The 21,397-nt window shown below is 50.0% G+C and overlaps 1 protein-coding gene across 5 annotated transcripts in view; it reads right to left on the reverse strand.

Annotated features, from left to right (window-relative positions):
• The window catches only part of ULK1 (unc-51 like autophagy activating kinase 1), an 87,996-nt gene extending 70,484 nt beyond the window's left edge, over positions 1 to 17,512 (reverse strand). For 4 of the 5 annotated variants that reach the window (XM_039910247.1, XM_029051747.1, XM_039910240.1 and 1 more), the window contains exons 1-3: positions 17,080 to 17,169; positions 15,687 to 15,779; positions 15,498 to 15,539 (exon numbers count right to left, since the gene is read on the reverse strand). In XM_039910247.1, coding sequence (XP_039766181.1) covers positions 15,498 to 15,539; positions 15,687 to 15,779; positions 17,080 to 17,169 — 225 coding nt within the window. Of the gene's footprint in view, positions 1 to 15,497; positions 15,540 to 15,686; positions 15,780 to 17,079 lie in introns of all 5 variants that reach the window. The other variant, XM_029051734.2, reaches the window with a different exon arrangement.
• Positions 17,513 to 21,397: the final 3,885 nt, after the last annotated feature.

A 21,397-nucleotide genomic window follows, 5' to 3' on the forward strand; every position in this document is an offset into this window, starting at 1 on the left:
AGTCCAACATCCATTTCAAGACCACAAGTTTCAAAGGGGGAATGAGTTGATTAGAGAATGGGGCAAGCAAGTCATCCCTGAACAAACTTTCTCATGCTTCCAAGGTCACTGAAGGGAGGTTGATTTTTAGATGGAATTCTACTTGGGACTTGCTCTGGTGGAATAGGCTTTCCTTATTTGACAATCATCTGAGGCTTCTTAGAGCAGTCAAAAAAATCCCCATTTTCTAGGGCGTTGCAGGTGAGGAGGCTGGTCAGAGGGAAGAGGAGAATCGAAACAAGGACTTAGAAAGAACTCAGAAACCAGGACTTAAGAACAAGGAATTAGACCAGGAGGCTCCGGCAGGCTACGTTTCTCCCTAGTAACAGTGGAGACTGGACTCCACCTCATTCCTCGGACCCAGAATTCACTCCTGGCCCCAGCCGCCTACTGATTTCCACACCAGCTGCCAGGCAAAGATAGCAGAGACATAGGGGCCATCTGCTTCAACTGTGACTCGCACTAGGAGGGTTCATTCAACGTGCGCACGCAGACATAAACACACACACATACAAAACAAAAGAAGAGCTCATGATCTGGCTGGACCATAAGGTTGCTAAAAGACTGGTCCTACTACAACCCAGCCCGCACGCTTCACTCCTCCAATGCCAACCTACTCACAGCACCTAGAACTTGTCTATCTCGTCGCCGACCCCTCGCCCACATCCTGCCTCCGGCTTGGAACTCCCTCCCGCTTCATCTGACAGACTTTCACTCTTCCCACCTTCAAAGCCTTAATAAAAGAACACCTCCTAGAAGCCTTTCCCGACTAAGCCCTTATTTTCTCTTCTCTTACTCCCTTCTGCATCACCCCTGCACTAGTATTTGCACCCTTTATTCACCCCTCCCTCAGGTACCTAGGTATAAATCCATAATTTTATTCATTTATATCACTGTCTGCCTCCCCCTCTAGACTGTAAACTTATTGTGGGCAGGGACTGTGTCTACTAACTCGGTTATACTGAACTCTCCCAAGTACTCAGTACAGTGCTCTGCACATGGTAAGCGCTCAATAAATACGGTCGATTGATTGAGAGATCAAGATTCACTCACAGCAACCCAGACCCACACAGGCCATTCATTGACTCTTGCTCAGCTGGCTAGGGACAAGCCCCCTCAGAAACAGAGCGGACTCCACCTTTTCTGCCGCCTTAGCTTCTGGCTTGGCCTCAACTGGAAAGGTGAAGATTGGGAGTCTGAATCTGGGATTTGCGGGGAAGGGAGCTTTTCTCTGAAGGCTGTACCAAGAGTTAGGAGAGCCAGGAGGAATGACCCTGAATGACCAAATGTCCACCTAGCCATGTAGACAATTAAATGCCTACAGAAGCAGTGTGGTCTAGTGGATAGAACACAGGCCTGGGAGTCAGAAGGACCTGGGTTCTAGTCCTCGCTTCGCCACTTCTTGTGTGACCTGGGGCAAGTCACTTCACTTCTCTGTGCCTCAGTTACCTCAGTTAAACGACAGTGAGCCCCATGTGGGACAGGGACTGTGTCCAAACTGATGATCTTGTATCTATGCCAGAGCCTAGTAATGCCTGGAACATAATAAGTGCTTAAACACCATTTTTAAAAAATGAAGCATAGCCTAGTGCGAAGCAGCACAATCTAGTGAGAAGATCATGGGCCTGTGAGTCAGAAGGCCGAGGTTGTAATCTCAGCTCACAATTTGCCTATGTGACCTTGGACAAGTCACTTAAATTCTCTGTCTCAGTTACTATTTGTAAAATGGGGTTTAAGACTGAGTCTCAGGTGGAACAGGGACTATGTACAACCTAATAATGTGGTATCTACTCCAGGACTTTAGTACAGTGTCTGGCACACAGGAAGCGTTAAATATCTTTTAAAAGAAAAGAGGGGGGAGGTGAAAATATTGTCCTTGATCCCCTAAGGGTCAGCATTTCTTGATTAGATTTTCTCTTCTCTACTCCTTCTTTCTCACCCAGCTTGATGGCCCAGATCTGCACCAAAAGCCCTCCTTTTTTAGGATGTGAATCTAAGGCTCTTCAGATTGAGCAACCGTGGGGAGGGTGGGGGCCAGGGACCGAGTAATTCCCACCTGAGTATTTTCCCAGCACTCGGCACACAGTAAGTGCTTAATAAATACGATCACCTCTCCTCCCTCCATTCCGCATCTCCTGGAGGACTCTGCCTCTGTCTCAGCCTTATCCGAGTAGCAGGTGCGTTCATTTTAGCCAGGCCCCCTCCACAAAACGAGGTTGTTGCTCACTTGGACTTAACCCAGGTGGTGGACCCCATCACCTGCCTCCCTCCCCCTCCCCGCCCCCTCAGCTGGGGTGGCGATGCCTGGGTGATGATCCCAGGGCTGGGGCTGTGACCCCAAGGGCCATGACGCCTGCTGTAGCTCTGATCTCTCCCACCAGCCAACAGGCTGAATGAGCTGGCCTGCTGTTCCAGGCAGGCACTCGCCCCAGGACAAATGGCCGAACTTCCTTCATTGTTGTGCTGCGCTCCACCGCCAACCGGCTGGCCAACACGCTAGGAACAGGCTTGAATGGTGACAAATCATCATCACAAACTGGTGGAGCTCTCAGGTACCTGCGGAGAAATCTCTCTCCTCTCTCTCTCCCTCTCCCCTCACCCCCTTCACCAAGCCACATAACAACAATAATTACGGTATTCGTTAAGCGCTTACTATGAGTCAAGCACTGTTACAAGCGTTGGGGTAGATACAAGTTAATCAGGCTGGAAGAAGTGTGGCCTATTGGGAAGAGTATGGGCTTGGGAATAAGGCGACCTGGTTTCTAATCCTGACTCCACCCCACACCTGCTTTGTGACCTCGCGCAATTCAATTAATTTCTGTGTCTCCATTTCCTCATCTGTAAAATGGTAACTCAATAACTATTCTTCCTTCTGCTTAGATTGTGAGTTCTGTGTAGGACAAGACCTGGGTCTGACCTGATTAACTTTCGTATCTTCACCAGCACTTAGAACAGTGCTCAACATATAGTACGTGCTTAATATGTACCACAGTTATTATTAGGTCTGGCAGAGTCCCTGTCCCACATGGGGCTCTCGGTCTAAGTAGGAGGGAGAAGAGGTAGACATCCCCATTTTACAGTTTAGGAAACTGAGGCCCAGAGAACTTAAGTGACTTTCCCAAAGTCACCCAACAAGCAAGTGGCAGAGTCAGAATTAGAACCCAGGTCCTCTGACTTTCTGGCCCTTACTCCTTCCATTAAGTCACGCTGCATCTCTTTGTTCCTCTAAAACCCTCCCTTCTTCATGAAGCCTGCCCAGATTCACCCCCATCCAACTCAGCACCTTAATTATCATCATTATTTTTGACACTGAAAATGACCTGCAAATCTTTCTGTTATTTGGTCTCTCAATTACCTTCTCAGTCACTTGGAGTTTCATGCTTAAATGCAGACTGTTTTCCTGGTGTTTAATCTCCCAGATTAGAGGGTGAACTCCCCTGGGAGAGGAAGCAAATATTTTATCTTGTTCCCTCTTTACAACTCTCCACAGTGTTTAGCTTAAGGGTGCAGGGCCAGGCAGACCTCAACAAATACCATAATTATTATTAATACTTAAAATGAGGATGAATTGGTTGTGGATATATTCTTTGATTCTCTAAAACTGTACCCTATGGGTAAACTATCTCTGGGTTAGAGTGATTATTCTGCCTATTAGGTTTACTCTAATTCCTATGACTTTGACCTAGTTTTTCTCCCCCACCCAAAAAAAATCCTTCCACAGCAACCCAAGGTTCCTTTTTATCAGTAGACAAAATGGGTTCACTCTAACTCTGTCCTTCCATACACTTAATAATAATAACAATAATATTGGCTAAATGCTGACTATGTGTCAAGGACTGTACTAAGCATCAGGCACCAGGGTAGATATAAGTTATTAATCAGGCCAGACAGTTCCTGTCCCAGATGGGGCTCATAGTCTAAGTGGGAGGGAGAACAGGTATTAATTCCCAGTTTATGGATGAGGACACCGAGGCCCAGAGAAGTGAAGTGACTTGCCCAAGGCCACTCAGCACACAAGTGGCAGAGCCGGGATTCAAGCTCAGGTCCTCTGACTTTCAGACCCAGTCTCTTTTCGCTAGGCCATGCTGCTTCTTCAGCTTTTGCCTTCCACATCCTTCTCAATTGTCATTTGGCTGCAAACGGGGGCTAAATGGTGATGAGCCCCCTGAGGGTGATTGAAGACCAGTGCTTCTGGGTTACCGTTCATAGCTGCTGCCTCTACTGGGCTCACTGGACCCCAACCTCCTTGAAATCACCCACATAATCTAAGGGTGGTAAGATTACAACTGGCCCAGGGTTGGAGGAGGGGGCGGAAGAAAAAAACCTCTTTATAAAGAAATGCTCACTGTCTGCTTGAGTTCTATAACCTGGGACCCATACCCCAGCTTGAGGGTAGAGGATACTTGTCTGAGCAAGGACCCCCACAACCCAATTATCCAGATAATGAATGCCAAGTAATTCACTTGGACCTGAATTATCTAGATATTTGAAAACAAACCCATATGCCTGAAATATCTGGCTAATTCTGGCCAAATTATCCAGATGACGGGAGCCGGCCTTGGCTTTCTTCTGGAATCCCATTATCCAGATGAGCACAGTACACCAGCTTTCTAGAGAAACACTGTCACACAACTCTGGTATTAGAACAAATGAAAGAGATGGGGACTGAACCTTTGGCCTGGTGTTTTAAGAGCCCCGCTGGCTTACACTATTTCAGCACTGTTCCTAAGTAGCCCGAGACCAAAGCCCCAAGCACCAAACCACCATATGAACGCACTTATCCAAATAAAAGTAATTTATTGATGCTACACAGATCTGCTTTTCCCGCCACGAGCATCTCGTGTAAGGAGCCATCTGCTAAATGACTCTCCTGAAAACACTGGACGAGGGTGGGGACGGAGTTGAAAACCACCTTCCACTGAGCTGTGTGGGCTGGAGAGCTGACCCCTCAAGAGAGAGTTTAAAAGAAAAAAAAAATAATCAGCAGGGATCCCCATTCAGGGAGAGCAGTTATTGTCCATGCTTTCTCACTAGCGCTAAGCCAAGTCACTAAAAAGAGAGCCCAGGCCATCTGAATCATGGCAAGGGCTTCTTACCAACACTACCGAATATATCGCTCTGCCGGCGAAGACAAAAGAATCAATTATAGACCCATGCAGATTGCCCCTCATCCAGGGATCTCCAAGCCTGGAAAAGTCAGCCTTGTCTCTCTTTCCTGGCATTAGGCTACTCCGATCGTCTGTCTCCACGATGCTCAAAGAGCGGCCCCGGCACGCTCCCTGAACGGAAGCCAGGATGAGACACAAAGACTCCACGACACACGGCAGAGTAAGACGGTGGATATAATGGGCCATTCAGAGTTCACCGGGCAGGACTCCAGCGGGGGAAACAATTGCCCGAAAGGGAAACACTCTTGACGGGAAGATGGCAAAACTCTGCTCCGTGGGTGCCCAACCGTGTCACTAAATGCGTCAAGACTTGCCCCTCCCAACCATGGCCCTGCCTGCCCTCGGCCCTGATGGCATCCACTGGCCCAGCCCAGAAAAGCCCAGAGGGGTGGCAGGGATGGGTCCCCTGGGGCCGCCAATGGCAGAGTGAGATTGGTGATCTCTCTGCAAACTGGTGGAGAGGCAACCACCAACCTCCACTAACAGGAGCTGACTGTTGGAGATAAAGAAAATCACCGAGAACCCCAAAACCCTTTTAAAAAAAAAAAAAATCGGTCAACCTCAACAGACAAGTCATGACACGGTTCTACATCACCCTCTTTTCCCTGTTCCTTTCAGGATGTGCGAAGAAGCTGTCAAACGGTCTCGGTGGAAAGGGTGAATGAGGAGAATAAAGGGATCTGGTAACCCAAAATGGATTATGGAAGGGAGAATCTTCCTGCCTGTTGAGAGGGTTGAACATAGGGACAGATGACTGAGGAAAGTTGCATGTTCTCCAACTCCACAGTTCCCTGTCCCCTTCCCCTCCCATCTGCCCAGACTGGTTTAGGTACTCATCCGCCCAGAGGCAGGGGGCTGGACTGGATGGCTTCTCAGTTTTCTTTACAGATCTAGGACTCGACGAACAGCTGACACTTGGGGAGAATTCTTAAATGCCCCACATGCCTGGTAAAGAAACAAAGAAAGTCCATGGGCAAGTCACCTAACTTCTCTGTGTCTCAACTACTTCATCTGTAAAATGGCTACCAAATCCTCCTCCCACTGGACTTAAGCTGTGAGCCCTATGTGGGACAGGAACTGTGTCCAATCTGATTTCCTTGTATCTCCTCCAGCTCTTAGAACAGCGCTCAACATAGTCTTCCTATTGTTATTATTATAATTACTGTGTGCCAGAATCAGTATTGGATTGCGGACCTTGGGAGGTGGGGACAGCCCTGGCATACTTGCCAGTCCTCCTCCTCGTCTGTCTGTCCCCTCCCCAGAGAGAGTGCCTCTTGCTAGTGGAACCAGTCGGCTCTCAGCCTCCAGACTGCAAGGCAGGGTGACCTAGGCTCCGACTCGTTTCCCAATGCGGCGGCCTCCTCCCTAGCCCTGCTGGCCACGGAGCTCTCCAGCTTGCTTGGGGAAGCAAGGTCAGGAGCAGTAAAATCCAAACGAGGCAAGGGAACGGTCAAAGTGCCCGGCCTTGAATACGCCGGCCTCCCGGACATTTCCCAAACACCAAACCTTTCAACGAGGGCAGGGGAGAGAGGTTCCCCACCCCCTTCCACATTTTCCATGAACCTCTGGGAACATGCCACATTGCATAACACCAGGCTGCTTAGGACAGTAAACTCACTTTCAGCAATCACAGGCTGGCTGAGGGTAACCCAATCTGAGAAGATGCTAGTTGTCCCAGGCACGTCTGGATTTCTGGATTCATTCCTTGACAGGCTGGGCCAGTCCAACCTGACCTAATGCTGGCAGAAGAGGAACCTCACACCAATTATAGGCCAAATCCACAAACCAGATGAGCACCTTTTGAATCAAGTCAGTCAACCAATCATATTTATTGCGCACTTACCATGTGCAGAGCGCTGTACTAGGTGCTGGGGAGAGTACAATATAACAACAGTCACATTCCCCGCTCAGAACAAGCTTATAGTCATTCTATAAGGGGGAGATAGACATTAATGAGGGAGTGGGTAGGAAGGGGAAAATCTCCCCTCTCCACCCCGGGGGGCCCGACTAGCTTGGCAAACACGGAACTTGGTTCCTGTGCAGGCCAGCTGCCTGGACCCTCCAAATCTTCTTCTGCTCAATGTGGGTTAACAACATACTTGGGAAGGCATCAGGTGTTGTCCCTGAGCTACCAGGGTGCATCATGATGTCCTACACATGCACCGCCCGCCTCCAGTCCAGCTCTCCCTGCCACCTACAAACAATACGGGATGTGTAGTCAAGGGCCAGGCTGATGGAGAATTCAACTGACCCCAAGCTGGCCCCGCTGCACCCTGGCCTGCGGTAAAGAGGGGCACCCAGGTACCCAGGTGGCCCACGATGCCTCCAACCGGGGCAATGACGTTGCTGGTGGCACATGTGCCAATTTGCACAGATTCCCAATAGGAAAACCAAAGCTTTCTGGGCCCGGTCCCAGTGCGGGGCCAGGGGAGGGGAGACTTCCCAGAGAACTGGAGAAAGGTGTGAGCAAATGGGATGATGACGGGAAAGGCAGGTCCCTCATCACAGCCTGCCGCCAGTCCCTCTCCACCACTCTCAGCGAGTCGATAGGGACCGGGACACGAGGTCCAACCTAGGACCGGGACAAGCTGACTTCTGGTATTTCACCCACCCAGCTCCCAAGTCCCTGCAGGGTTATAGGGCTCAATCTTCCTTCTCTCACACACACACACACACACACACACACACACACACCCCGCCCCTTCTTCCCATCAGCACAACCGCCCAGCCTCAGTAAGCATCCAGCAGAGACCCCCTTCCCCCCCAACCCCAGACCTGCCTGAGATTGTGGGCTTTGAACCACTCTCTGGTATGGCTGCCAGCTGTTCTGTCATGCAGGAGGCTCACTGTGGTCTGTTTTCGTGGTCATGTGCAGCATGTTACCTATCCACCATCCCACCTTCACCTGCAACAGCACATCTTGAATAAATAGGACTTTTGACACACTGGATATTGTTCAATTTGCCAGGGAAGAAAGAATGCAGCTGTGCAATTGTGGAGGTGGGGGAGGCAGAGGCTCTTCATATCCCTCCCCATCTTCAAAGCCCTACTTAGGGGAAAAAAAAAAATCACATCTCTTCCAGGAAGCCTTCTCTGACTATGCTCTCCCCTCCCCAATCTATTCTCCCTCCCTTCTGGCTCACCTACGTGTTTAAGGCCATACCCCTCAAAGCACTTAATACTTGCACCCTCCCCAACCCTCCAGCATTTAGAACATATCCTTGTACGTGCTAGTGTTCCAAAGGGACTGATTTGCTAGCTTTCGGTGTTCAGTTCAATCAATCGGGACTGGATGGTAAATTTACTCCCCGAGCGAAACTCCTCCCTAGTAGAAGGAGACCCTGTCTTAGTCAGAAGTTGGGAAATGGAGTCACAGCTGGCTGGGAAGGAAGTTGGGACATAGAGAAGCAATGTGCCACTTTTAGTGGAAAGTGTATAGAGTTGGAAGGGGACTGGATTCTAATGCTAGTTCTGCCATTTGCCTCCTGTGTGACCTTGGGCACTTAACTTCTCCGGGCCTCGGTTTCCTCATCTGTAAAGGGGGGGGGGGGGATCAAATTCCTGATCTTCTTCCAACTGACGCTGAGCCCCATGAGGGGCAGGGGCTGAGTCCAACCTGAGTATCTTGTATTTCGCCCAGAGCCTGGTACAGTTCTTAGCCCGTAGTAAGCACTTAAATACCACAAATAAATGGGCTCAGACAAATAAATGGGGTCAAGGTCTCCAAGCAGCAACTGGCCCTGGGTCTTTTGGAGCCTAAAGCCTGGCACCAGGCAAAGTGTGAAGTAAGGGGAACTGATAAACCCTTCCCCTATGCCAACATCTAGCCCAGAGTGCGGAGAGGACCAATTAGCTGTAGGCCTGAAGCAAGAGGAAGGGAGTTTCCCCACACCAGACGGCCTCTTGATTTTTTTTCCCTTTCCCACCTCCCTCTCTCCTGTGGCCCCAGATCTCCCAGGTCAGCTTCCCTATCATATTAACTGAGAGTTTACTGTGTGCAGACCACTGTACTAAGCACTTGGGAGAGTACCTACTAGCCTCTCCGCTGATCAGGCCAGAATCCTGGGGTCAGCCCAAGCCTGAAAACCAGGGAGCCCAGCATGGCGGCCTGGCGTTCTTTTGGTCAGGCCTGACGTGCCTTTCCTAAAGGGAGGAGAAAAGGGGGAGGGAAAGGACTTCTGGGGATCGACCTCAGGCAATGCACCTCACTCTGACATCCCCCGCTTGCTCAAAACCTCCACACCTCTACCCCCCAGTCCGTCCATTTTCAGTAGGGTCCCATGGAGATCGACTTCAACGCAGGTGCGAGGTCACCCTAGCAGTGGGAGAGGAACCGAGGAACAGGACTGAGGCAGTTCTAATCTAGGTCATGGCTTGGGCCCATCAAGGCTCTCTGCCTCACTTGTTTCCAACAAGCCCTTGCTGCACCCTCTACCAAAGGGGTCTGGCTCCCAAACAGACTCCCAAAATAAAAGAGATTTTGCCCCATGTGAGGAAGTGGGCGAGGGGAGGGGGGAGGGGGAGAAGGTGTAGAGAGATCAGCATTAGAACCCAGACACATCCCAGGCTCAATAACCTATCCAAGAGAGTTACTCATCACCTCCAAACAGCTCTTTGCCACTCCCGAAAGAAAACAAAGAGGAAGATACCATCATGCTGTCATCATGAACTATCTTTAGAAAAACATTTGCTAGGTCTCGAAGATGGCGTTTGCCCACAAAAACAAAAACAGAAACAGAGCTGTTCGTCTTATCTTTTCTCAGTCATGCTGCCAGTCCCTTATCCCAAACACTCTTTGGGCTCCTGGGCATCTACTCTGAACCTCCAAAAGGAAAACAGGAAGGAAGACCACACTCGAGATGAATCCACCCTAGACCAACAGCTGACATCTTGACTGGGAAACCTGTCTCTAGGAGATCAGAGTGAATTATTCAGTAGGACGTGTGAAAAATTTCCTCACCACCATTAGATCAGGTTGAACCAGCCCAGAAAATGGGATGGGGGAGGGGGTTACATGTAGTAGGGGGGTTAACTCCTAAGTGAAATGGTGGAAAACCAGCATTTTTCCTTGTGTCCCTCATAGCCGGGGAGACTGTGTCTAATCAATCATATTTATTTAGTGCTTATTGTGTGCAGAGTACTGTACTATGCGCTAAGGAGAGTAATAATAATAATAATAATGTTGGTATTTGTTATGCACTTACTATGTGCCGAGCACTGTTCTAAGCACTGGGGTAGACACAGGGGAATCAGGTTGTCCCACGTGGGGCTCACAGTCTTCATCCCCATTTTACAGATGAGGTAACTGAGGCACAGAGAAGTTAAGTGACTTGCCCACAGCCACACAGCTGACAAGTGGCAGAGCCGGGATTCGAACCCATGATCTCTGACTCCAAAGCCCGTGCTCTTTCCACTGAGCCACGCTGAGTACAATATAACAGAGTTGGTAAAAACGTTCCCTGCCCACAACAAGCTTAGGGTCTAGAGATGGAGACAGACACTAATATAAATTATGGCTATGTACATTAGTTCTGTGGGGCCGAGGGAGGGGCACGTGGTATCTAGTCCAGTGTTAATACAGAGTAAGCCCTTAACAAATACATGTATTGCTATTACGACTATGAAGTTACAAGAACAACAAGCAAAGCCTCTTAGCAATGGGGCCAACTCCCCCCAACCCATCCACCTGAATAACTGTCTCCCCTACTATGGCTCTGTACCCCTCACTCTCACCCCTCCTGGTGAGGTGCAACTGGTGTCCCCTAAGGAGTAGGGGGGACTACACTAAGACCCCAACCCAAGGCCAGTGTTCCACTGGGGCAGGAGGGGCGTACTGTACACCCCCAAGTGCTCAGTACAGTGCTCTGCACACAGTTAGCTCTCAATAAATACTGCTGATTGATGGGGGGCAGACTGGAGTGAAGAGACTGCACAATCTGATACCGGCATCCATCCAGTACCCAACATCACAGCTGAAAGAGTTTGGGGAAGTCGCGGCAGAGTCAGAAAAATGCCCAACCTACCCCCACAACCCAATCACCGAGTGCGAGTTTCAGTAGGTCGGACATCCACAGGGCATCCGCTGTATCGGGTGGCCGCTCCCACAGATGAGGGAAACAAGGAACTGCAGTAGTCACCGGCCCCAAACAGAAAAGGAGGACAACCAGTGCTTGATGGTCTCTCTTTCCTTCCCAAACCCCATTCCTCACTCCTCAAACCTCTGCAGGAACATTTTAAATCATCAAGCTTAAACCAATTCCTGGAGTGTGGCCGACAGCCCGACGCCTGGCAAGAAAAGCGGAGAAGCAGCATGGCTCAGTGAAAAGAGCCTGAGCTTGGGAGTCAGAGGTCATGGGTTCTAATCCTGGCTCCACCACTTAGCTGTGTGACCTTCGGCAAGTCACTTCACTTCTCTGGGCCTCAGTTCCCTCATCTGTAAAATGGGGATGAAGACTGTGAGCCCCACATGGGACAAGCTGATTACCTTGTATCTACCCCAGCGCTTAGAACAGTGCTTGGCACATAGTAAGTGCTTAACAAATACCAACATTATTATTATTATTATTATTCAAATGGGGATTAAGACTGTGAGCCCCTCATGGGACAACCTGATCACCTTGTATCCCCCAGTGCTTTACAGTGCTTTGCACACTGTTAAGCACTTAATAATAATAATAATGTTGGTATTTGATAAGTGCTTACTATGTGCCAAGCACTGTCCATCATCATCCTCATTATTATTATTAATAAAATTCATGGGGGAGGAGAGGGAAAGAGATTGGAGTTGGGGGGCTAACTTGAGAGGTAGCAATTGTGGGGACAGGGAAAGAGGCGTCAAGCAGTGATAAAGGAGAAGCAACAGCTTGGAAAGAAGCAAACAGGAGATAAATAAAAGGCTGTAACCTCCTCCTCCTCCTGGAGTTTTGTTCAGCTAAAACACTCAGCAGGTAAGAGAACACTGGCCCTTTTACAAAGATGCTGAGTTTGAGATGAGGCGCAAGATTTTAAGCTCCATGAGGGCAGGCATTATACTCTCCCAAACACTCAGTATAGTGCTTTGCATTACAGCAGACACTCAACAGATTCCACTGACTGAATGGGAGTGAGACAGTGAGCTCTGTGGGTGGGATTAGGATCCAAATCCAACTGGATTAACTTGAATCTATCCCAGATTTTAGCACATAGTAAGCACTTACATACCACAAATTATTATTAGAAGGGTCAGATGAGTGGAAAAGGGCCTTATTGGGGAACAAGAAACCAGAGTCATAAAGCCTCTGTTTTTGGCAATTCATACATCCTTAAATCTCATCCCCTTCTACTCTCAGCCACCCCAAAATTCAAATCAGGTGACTCCATATTCATGGGGGTGGGGTGGTTGATCTAAAACCCACCTTTTTCAAAAACCTTCCTCATAGACTATAAAAACACAAGGCCCCAAAACTAACGAGGAATCACTGCCAGTCTCTTCCTGACCAGGAAGTTCAGAATAGGTGTATCGGCCAGGCACTTGGAATAGGGTTACCTATCCTTTGGATGTTGGGCGGAGATGGCTCTAGAAGGCCAGGTCTCTCCAAACTATTAAAATCACAGTTCAGTGACAGACACAGAGGTCTGGTTTCCTCACAGTCCAAGGTGTCCTGTCCTTGTCCCACCTGCTTGCTGGTTATGATTCAATATTCTGAAGCCCAGCAGCAGGAGAGCAAAGAATGCTGTCTCTCCGGCTGAGTCATCAGGCTGGGGTTCAAATCACCTCACAAACATTAAGCCCGGTGCAGCTGCTCCAGAACGGGGATAGCTACTTCTTGTCTTTCAGATGGATCATCTATTCAGCTCTCTGGTCTGCCTCAAAGGAAGGAGAGGGGCAGAGAAGTAGGTAGAGGAAGATAAGCAGCGTGGCCTAGCGGAAGGAACAGGGCCTCCGAGTCAGAGGCCCTGGGTTCTGATCATGGCTCTGCCACTTGCCTGTTTAACCTTGGGCAAGTCATTCAATTTACCTGGGCCTCAGTTTCCTCAGCTGTAAAATGGAGATTCAATACCTGTTCTCCCACTGAGACTGTGAACCCCATGTGGGACAGGGACTGTGTCCAACCTGATTATCTTGCATCTACCCTAGAGCTTGGCACCTTGTAAGCACCTAAATACCCCAGCTATTATTATTATCGTTACTGACAAACTGATGATGACCAAATGCCTCAAAAAGCAAGCGGAGAGAGTCCAGGAGAAGCAGAGAAATGAGGGGGCCCTGGTTAAAGAGTAACTTGAGTAAAAAGTTATTTAGAGAAAGGGAGGGGAAAAATTTCAACTCAACTGCTGAAAAGGAACACAGTACTAGAGGCCACTCCCGTCCCTTGGTCCTCCCTATCCCTGACCCACATATGACCCACACCCCCTCCCAACGAATCCAGGTTGACAATGATAAACATGAGATGGCTCTACCGCTCAGGCCAGACTGCTGAGCAGGCATGTGCTACTCTCACAAACAAGACCTCGGGGGCAGAGAAAGGCAAGGGGGCAAGAAGTCCCCATTCCAGGACAGGGACACGGTGTCTTCTATTGACAGTGTTTTCTAGGTATTAGTAATCCGACTCACTCCCCCTTCCACCGGCTCCAGGGGCCCTTCTCACCACCGGAGTGAAACGGAGCGAAACAGTCCCAGCCTGACGTGGAGCAGGTGAGACACCTGACCTACATCCCTGCCAAACTTTGCCAGTTGGTCCCCCAAACACCAAGCCAAGCCAAACAGACAGAGGAGACCCCGAGGGCTGAGAAGCTATAGCCATTTCAGCTGTCCTGTCGTAAACAGATTTCAAAACCATTAGTCAGCACAACAGCGCTGTCATCATACAGCCTGCACATAGACACAAAGAGACACCCCACTCAATCCACCAGATTTATTGAGCGTTTACTGCGTGCGGAACACTGTCCTAAGTGCTTGAGAGAGTACACTCTAACGAGAGTTGCTAGGCACGTTCCGGGCACGTCCTGAAAGAAACCCCGAAGCAATTGTCTCAGAAGTCTGATTTCCCCACCCAGAACGCTTGAACACAAAAAGGCTTGGGCTGATCTGATCTGGGTGCTTTTTTTTTTTTTAGAAATAATAATAATAATAATCAGGCACAGGAACAATGCACTTCCCCCTTTTCATTCTGAGCACTATTTCTTCTCTTGCCTCTGGCCCATCTTTCTTTCACCTTGTCTCCAAAGACAGTGGCTTGGTGGGAAATGTAGTTCTGGGGACAGAGAGTTAACGGGGAGGAGATGGATTGGGCATCTGTGGAGGGGGAGGGGAGCTTCCTTGGGAAAGAGCAGCTAGCTCCCAGCAAGCCTGGCGTTCCCAGGCCTGCAAGGAATCTCTCGCCGGCATGTTATGACGCAGGAGGGAGGCTCAGCCAATGTCAGCTCGGGAAGGCAATGTCAACAAACAGGGAGCCCTGGGCACGTGACCGCCGGCAGGGACGCCCAGTTGCCCCCACCCTGTGCCCAGCCTGTGGGGCACCGCCTGGTGGGAGGGGCTCTGTCCTGCCAGGGCCAAGGCGAGAGCAGCCAACAACGCCGCCGGAACCTGAGGAGAAGGACTGGGGCGCAACTGCTGAACCACACGTTAACTGTTTTACCCAAAACCTATCGAGTCAGCCTTCCTAGGATGCTGGGTGGAAAAGTGAGGTGGAAAAGTTAAATGGTCACCTTCATTGGGACAGGCCAAGGACCCGTGACCCGGGAGCTTCACCAGGGACTCGACGGCTAACCCCATTCCACTCAAATGAGGGGCACTAAGACAGGCAGGGCCTGTTCAGTGTGAACTTTAATAAAGTGACTATTTGTTCTGTCACATGTCAACACCATCAGCAATCGCGGTCACTCCGTGTTGTGTTTCAATAGTCTTTGTTCAATGAAGAGCGAGAAAGAAAAATATCAACACCGGTACCTGGGCCTACCGGCTAGGCAAAGGCTCACGTGAAGTGAGTTTTTCCTTGGCCCCAAGACACTTGCACCTAAATAACACCAACTCTTCGCTCAATAACGCAGCAGGAGCAGACTTCAATACATTTGATTTCAATAAATTATTAGCACTCCAACAGGCAACAGTAAAAAAGGTGAAATGCCTGGAATATTTCCCAAGACCCAAGTGATCTCAGAGCTATGTCTACAAATTTCCTAATCTCACCATAAAGGGATCTCTCCCCACTCGCAAACTTTACAAACTGAATATGTGTGTGCATTCATTTAAAGCAGCACTCCTCCCCCCTTCACCCACCACCAGATTATTAACAGAACCAGAACTGTTACCTGAAAGTCATACAAGGCAACGATGTTTTCATGTTTCAGTTCCTAGAGACAAAAAAAGGGAAAATGAGAAAATCACAGACTGGGACACTATCTGGGATATAGCAGGATAGACCCAGCTTCTCCGTCACCTCCCCCATACACACCCCCACCTCAAAAAGGGAAAAAAAAAGAAAAAATACTTAAATTCACCTTCAGAATTTTGATTTCCTTCCCCAACAGAGTCTGGGACTTTGCGAGGTTTTTCTTGTTAATACATTTGACAGCCACTTCCAGATCATGTTTCTGAAAGCAAAATATCAATATTTTCAAAGAAATGAAATGTTAAACTATTGATCCCAGAGAGTACCAGGTTCCTGGGAAATGAAATCCCACCACAATAATTTACCCTGAGTGCCGGGCAAACAACTCAATCCCGGCCCCGGGCTTGTTGGGGCATGATCTCCACGGCAATGCTGCACTTGTCAAAGATTTTGCGGTCCCTGTTGCTCCAACCCGCCTGCCCTTTTGTTTTATTTTATTTTTTTAAGCAAACCCTTCAAACATTCTTTATCAGGCTCCGGGCCCATTTCGAACATGGATCATTTCATTTTCACGAATGGGGTCGAAAGATTTGGGCCTTGGAAAGATTTACTTCCAGCAACTTTGACCTCAGATCACTCTCACACTTTTATATTCAAGATGAAAAGGTATCCAGATTCTTCCCCTCCCAGAATATTTCCCCAATCCATTTTAAAGGGGAAAGAAATCTGGTTAGGACGTTTATTTCTTAAAATTCAGTCAGGTGAGAGATAGGAGGTGCCACCTCAGTTGTAGTATACTCTCCCAAGCGCTTAGAACAGTGCTTTACACCCAGTAAGCGCTCAATATGACTGATGGAATGGGACAGGGAGGTTTGGTAGGAAATCTTAATCCCTTTAATTAATTCATTCATTCAACTGTATTTATTGAGCGCTTAGTGGGTGCACAGCACTGTACTAAGCGTTTGGAAGTACAATTCGGCAACAAAGAGAGACAATCCCTACCCACCAACGGACTTTAATGGGATATACTCCAGAATCCAGAGCTCGACGGGGATTTGGGAGGAAAAAAAAAAATGTACCTAAATGGTCTGCTCTGGGACATACCGTATCCTTCCAGTGGAGATAATTTCGCTAATGACAAGGCCATCACGGGGCTCCGAGGCTATTTTTGGTCTTCACAGCTCACCTCACCCCCTCTTCGGCAGGGACAATTGCTAGAAACACCACTTGAAGTCATCGTTCCCCTTTTCTACACCACTCCTATTGGGACCAGAGCTTAGACCAGTGCTCTGCACAGAGTAAGCGCTCAGTAAATCCTATTGAATGAACCGAATCAATAGTAAGCGCTCAATAAATACTATTGAATGAATGAATTGGCTGGCCCCGCATCCCAGCACCTCCACCTTCCCTCAGAAGGCCTCACTCGATGGGAGAAGATGGAGGGCGGTGGGGGAAGGGGGAACCCCAAAAACAGGCCCAGAGGCGACCCCCCCCACACCCACATACACAAATCCCACAAACATCACACACACCCCCATCACAAAAAAGACTTAGGGATGTACCTCTTGGTGCCTCCCCTTGAAGACAACAGCGAAGGCCCCATGTCCAATTAGATCTTTCCTGCTGAACTCAAACTTCCCCACCGTCTCCATCGGGCCGGATCAGGGAGGGGAAGGAAAGATCCGCTGGGCCCCGGCCGCGGGTTTCGAGGAATATTAATTTCTTGACGTGAGGAGATTTAACCGAAATGGGTCTCAAAACCCCCGGCCCCCCCCCCCCCCCACTCTTCTTCGACGACAACAACAACAAAATGACCGACCGCGGAAGGCGGTCAGGAGCGGGCAACCGGCTGGAAAAATACGGCTGTTGGGGTCCGGCCCTGCGGGCAGACGAAGCTTCGGCTCTTTTCTCCCACTCTTCCGTCCATGGGTTGCCTTTTCCTTGAGAAAAAATGGTTTGGGGTCATTGTTAGTAGATGGGTCTTGGGGGGGGGGGGGAAGAGGGGGAGGGGGGAGGGAGGTGGTTGTCTTTCCTGGACGGTCTCTGGAGTTATTTATTTCAGTTTTCGTCCCCCTCGAGGACCAGACCTCATGGTGAGTCCGCCCCCGCCCCCGGTCCCTTTCTCCTCCCACACCAAAAATCCAACCGGCCGCTGATGCAAGAAGAGAAAACGAAGATGGGGTGGGGGAAGAGTCCACCTTAAGAGCCGTTCGACCTTAAAAGCGCTTGCAGCTCAAGAGCGGCGGCGCCGCCGGTCCTTGTTTGTCACCGCGCGGAATATCGGGGGGCTGCGGGGGGAGGGAGGGGGGGACCGGCCCGGCCCGGCCCGGCCCGGCCCGGCGGGGGGTCGAGGGGGGCAGGGGCGCCCGGCCAGAGGCTCTCCCTTCGGCCCGACCCCCGCCCCCAACCCCTCGACGCCCCCCGCCCCCAGCAAGGTCGGCGGCCTCCGCCGCTCCCGGCGCAGAAGCCTCCCTACGGTGCCCCTCCTCCTCCTCCTCCTCCGCGAAGCCCCCCAAGGGCGCCTCTGGCCGGGTCGGGAAGGTGCGCGGCGGGGCCCGGGCCTCGGCCTTCTGCAGCTCTTGCAGCTGCTGTTCTTGCTGCTGCTGCTGTTGCTGCTCCTGCTGCTGTCGCTCTCGCTGCTGCTGCTGCTGCTGCCGCTGCCGCCGCCGGCTTGGAAACAAAAGAGCTGCGGCTCCCTCCTGCTCCGAGGCTGGCTGTCCCCGGCGCAGCCGCACTGCCGCCGTCCGCAGCGGCCGGACAGACAGACAGACGGACGGACGGACGGACGGACGGACGGACGAACCGATGGACGAACCGAGAGCCAAACAGGCCCCAGCCCCCGCGGCCTCGGAGAAGGCGGCTGGGAGGGCTCCCGCGGGCCCGGATTTAAAGGAACCGCTCACGCTCCTAGCGGCCGCAGCCCGGCCCGGACAGTCCTTAGGACCTGGGTTCTAATCCCGACCCCGCCACCTGACCCCCGGGTGGCCGGGACCAAGCCGCTTCGAGCTCACCTCCTCCAAGAGGCCTTCCCAGGCTGAGCTTCCTCTTTTCCCTCTGCTCCCTCTCTGCCCCCCCCTTCACCTCCCCTCCGCTAAGCCCCCTTTCCCTCTGCTCCTCCCCCTCTCCCTTCCCCTCCCCTCAGCACTCTGCTCATTTGCTCATTTGTATATATTTTATTACCCCATTTATCTTGTTAATGAGATGTCCATCCCCTTAATACTATTTATTGCTCTTGTTTTTGTCAGCTTGTCTTACCGATTAGACTGTGAGCCCGTCAATGGACAGGGATTGGCTTTACCTGTTGCCCAATTGTACATTCCAAGCGCTTAGTACAGTGCTCTGCACATAGTAAGCACTCAGTAAATACTATTGAATGAATGGACAGTGGGGACAAAGAGGGTGAGCCCCACGTGGGACCGTCCAACCCCATTTGCTGGTGTCCACCCCAGCGCTTAGTACAGTGTCTGGCACATAGTAAGCACTTAAAAATTGCCACTATTATTATTATTATTATTCTTTGCTGTGGGCCCTTGGGCAAGGCAACTTTGCTTCTCCAGGCCTCAGTTCCCTCATCTGCAAACCCGTCACTGGGCAGGGATTGTCTCTATCTGTTGCCCAATTGTACTTTCCAAGCGCTTAGTACAGTGCTCTGCACATAGTAAGGGCTCAATAAATACTATTGAATGAATGAATGAATGAATGAATGAATGAATGGAAAGTGGTGACGAAGAGGGTGAGCCCCATGTGGGACCGTCCAACCCCATTTGGTGGTGTCCACCCCCACGCTTAATACAGTGTCTGGCGTATGTAAGAGCTTAATAAATACCACTATTATTATTTTTTTTCTTGTCTGCTGTGGGCCCTTGGGCAAGGCACTTTGCTTCTCTGGGCCTCAGTTTCCTTACCTGGAAATTGGGGATTAAGACTGTGAACCCCATGTGGGGCAGGGGTCTGTGTCCAACCCGATGATCTTGTTACCAGCCCACGGCTTAGTATAGGGCCTAGCAGATAGTAAACTCCAGGGCTTAGGAGATGTTAAACGCTTAACAAATACCATTAAAAGAAAGAAGAAAGGTGGGAAGAGGAGGAGAGGAGGGAAGAGGCAGGGGAGGAAGAGAGGGTAAGGAGACAGTAAGAGGGGAAGGAAGGAGAGAAGAAAGGGGAAGAGAAGGAGGGGAGAGGGGAAGAGAAGAAGGATATTGATGAGTCTAGAAAATAGAGACAGAGATGGGGGGGGAGTTGTGGAGAGAAAAGTGAAAAAGGAATACGGGGGTGGATAACCAAATTTAAATCCTTGCTGGATTGCCATCCATCTCTCTGTGACTTAGTCTTCCAGAGACAAAAGTGGAGAAGACCACCCCACAGCAAATGAAGGTGGAATTAAGTGGAAAACAGGATGGTAAAGTCTTTGGCCATATTCTTATCTGTCCTTCCTCAGACCTCTTGCTCAAACCCATCCGCCTGGCACTCCCTTTCCCTTCAAAAGGTGACAGACCACAGATCTCCCCATCTACCAGAGCCCTTCTAAAATCCCATCGATCAATCAGTCGATCCATCAGTGGTATTTATTGAGCACTACCTTTGTGTAAAGCTTGGGAAAGTATGATACAAAAGATTTGGTAGGCACATTCCCTGCCCACAAGGAGCTCCCTCTAGAAGGGGAGATAGACATTAATATATAAATAAATGAATTATGGATAATGTACTTAAGTGTTGTGGGGCTGAGGATGGGACGAATATCAAGTGCTAAAAAAATTACAGCTTTAAGTGCATAGGTGATGCAGAAGGGAGAGGGAGTAGGGGGAAAGAGGGCTTAATCCAGAAAGGGCTCTTGGAGGAAATGTGATTTTAATAAAGCTTTGAAGGTGGGGAGAATGGTGATCTGTCGTATGTGGAGGGGGAGAGAGAGTTCCAGGGGTCAGAGAAAGGATGTGGGCGAGAGGTCGGTGGTGAGATAGATGAGATCGAGGTACAGTAAGTTGGTGTTGGAGGAGTAGAGTGTGTGGGCTGGGTTTAATAGGAAATCAGTGAGGTAAGAGAGGAGGGGGTGAGCTGACTGAGTGCTTTAAAGCCGCAGGTAAAGAGTTTCTGTTTGATGCGGAAGTTGACAGGCAATGACTGGAGGTTCTCGAGGAGTGGGGAAGGAGAGACATGGACTCAACGATTTTCCAGAAAATGATCCTGGCAGTGGAGTGAAGAAGGGGGAAGAGTAGGGAAAAAGACAGGAGGCAGCGAGGTCAGTGAGGTTAGTCTAAGGCCAGTCCCTACCCCCTCCCTAGACTGCAAGCTCTTTGTGGGCAGAGAATATGTCCATTTATTGTTGTATTGTACCCCCCTGGAGCGCTCTGTACAGTGCTCTGCACATGGTAAGCATTGAATGACCAATTATCAACCCATCATGCTCTGCTGTTTCTGAAAAACATTTCATTCACATCTGCTTGTCCTTTGGTTCCTTAACTGCCATCAGCATTTGGGACTTTCCACTGTCCCCATTAGTTTTAAAGAGTTTCCTGGGGTTCAGAATCATATTCTGACACCTGCTTCCAGATTCGGTGATGTCCTCTCAAGCATGGCTGTATAAAATAGCTTGACCAAGGTGAGGCCTAGTACCCAGCCTGATTTATTCCACTGGTGATGAGAAGAAGTTTTTCTTTGTGGAAAGAGCATGGGCCCTGGAATCTGGGAACCCGGGTTCCAGTCCCAGCTCTGCCTCATGTGTGTGTAAGACCTTGGGCTAGTCACAACTTCTCTGAGACTTATTTCCTCACCTGTAAAATGGGGATTTGAAATGTGTCTACTCTCCTACCACAACCCAGCCCACAAATTTTGCTCCTCTAATGCCAACCTACTCACTGTACCTCAATCTTGTCTATCTCGCCG

This window comes from Ornithorhynchus anatinus, chromosome 2 (genome assembly GCF_004115215.2).
Source record: "Ornithorhynchus anatinus isolate Pmale09 chromosome 2, mOrnAna1.pri.v4, whole genome shotgun sequence".
Classification (NCBI taxonomy): domain Eukaryota; kingdom Metazoa; phylum Chordata; class Mammalia; order Monotremata; family Ornithorhynchidae; genus Ornithorhynchus; species Ornithorhynchus anatinus.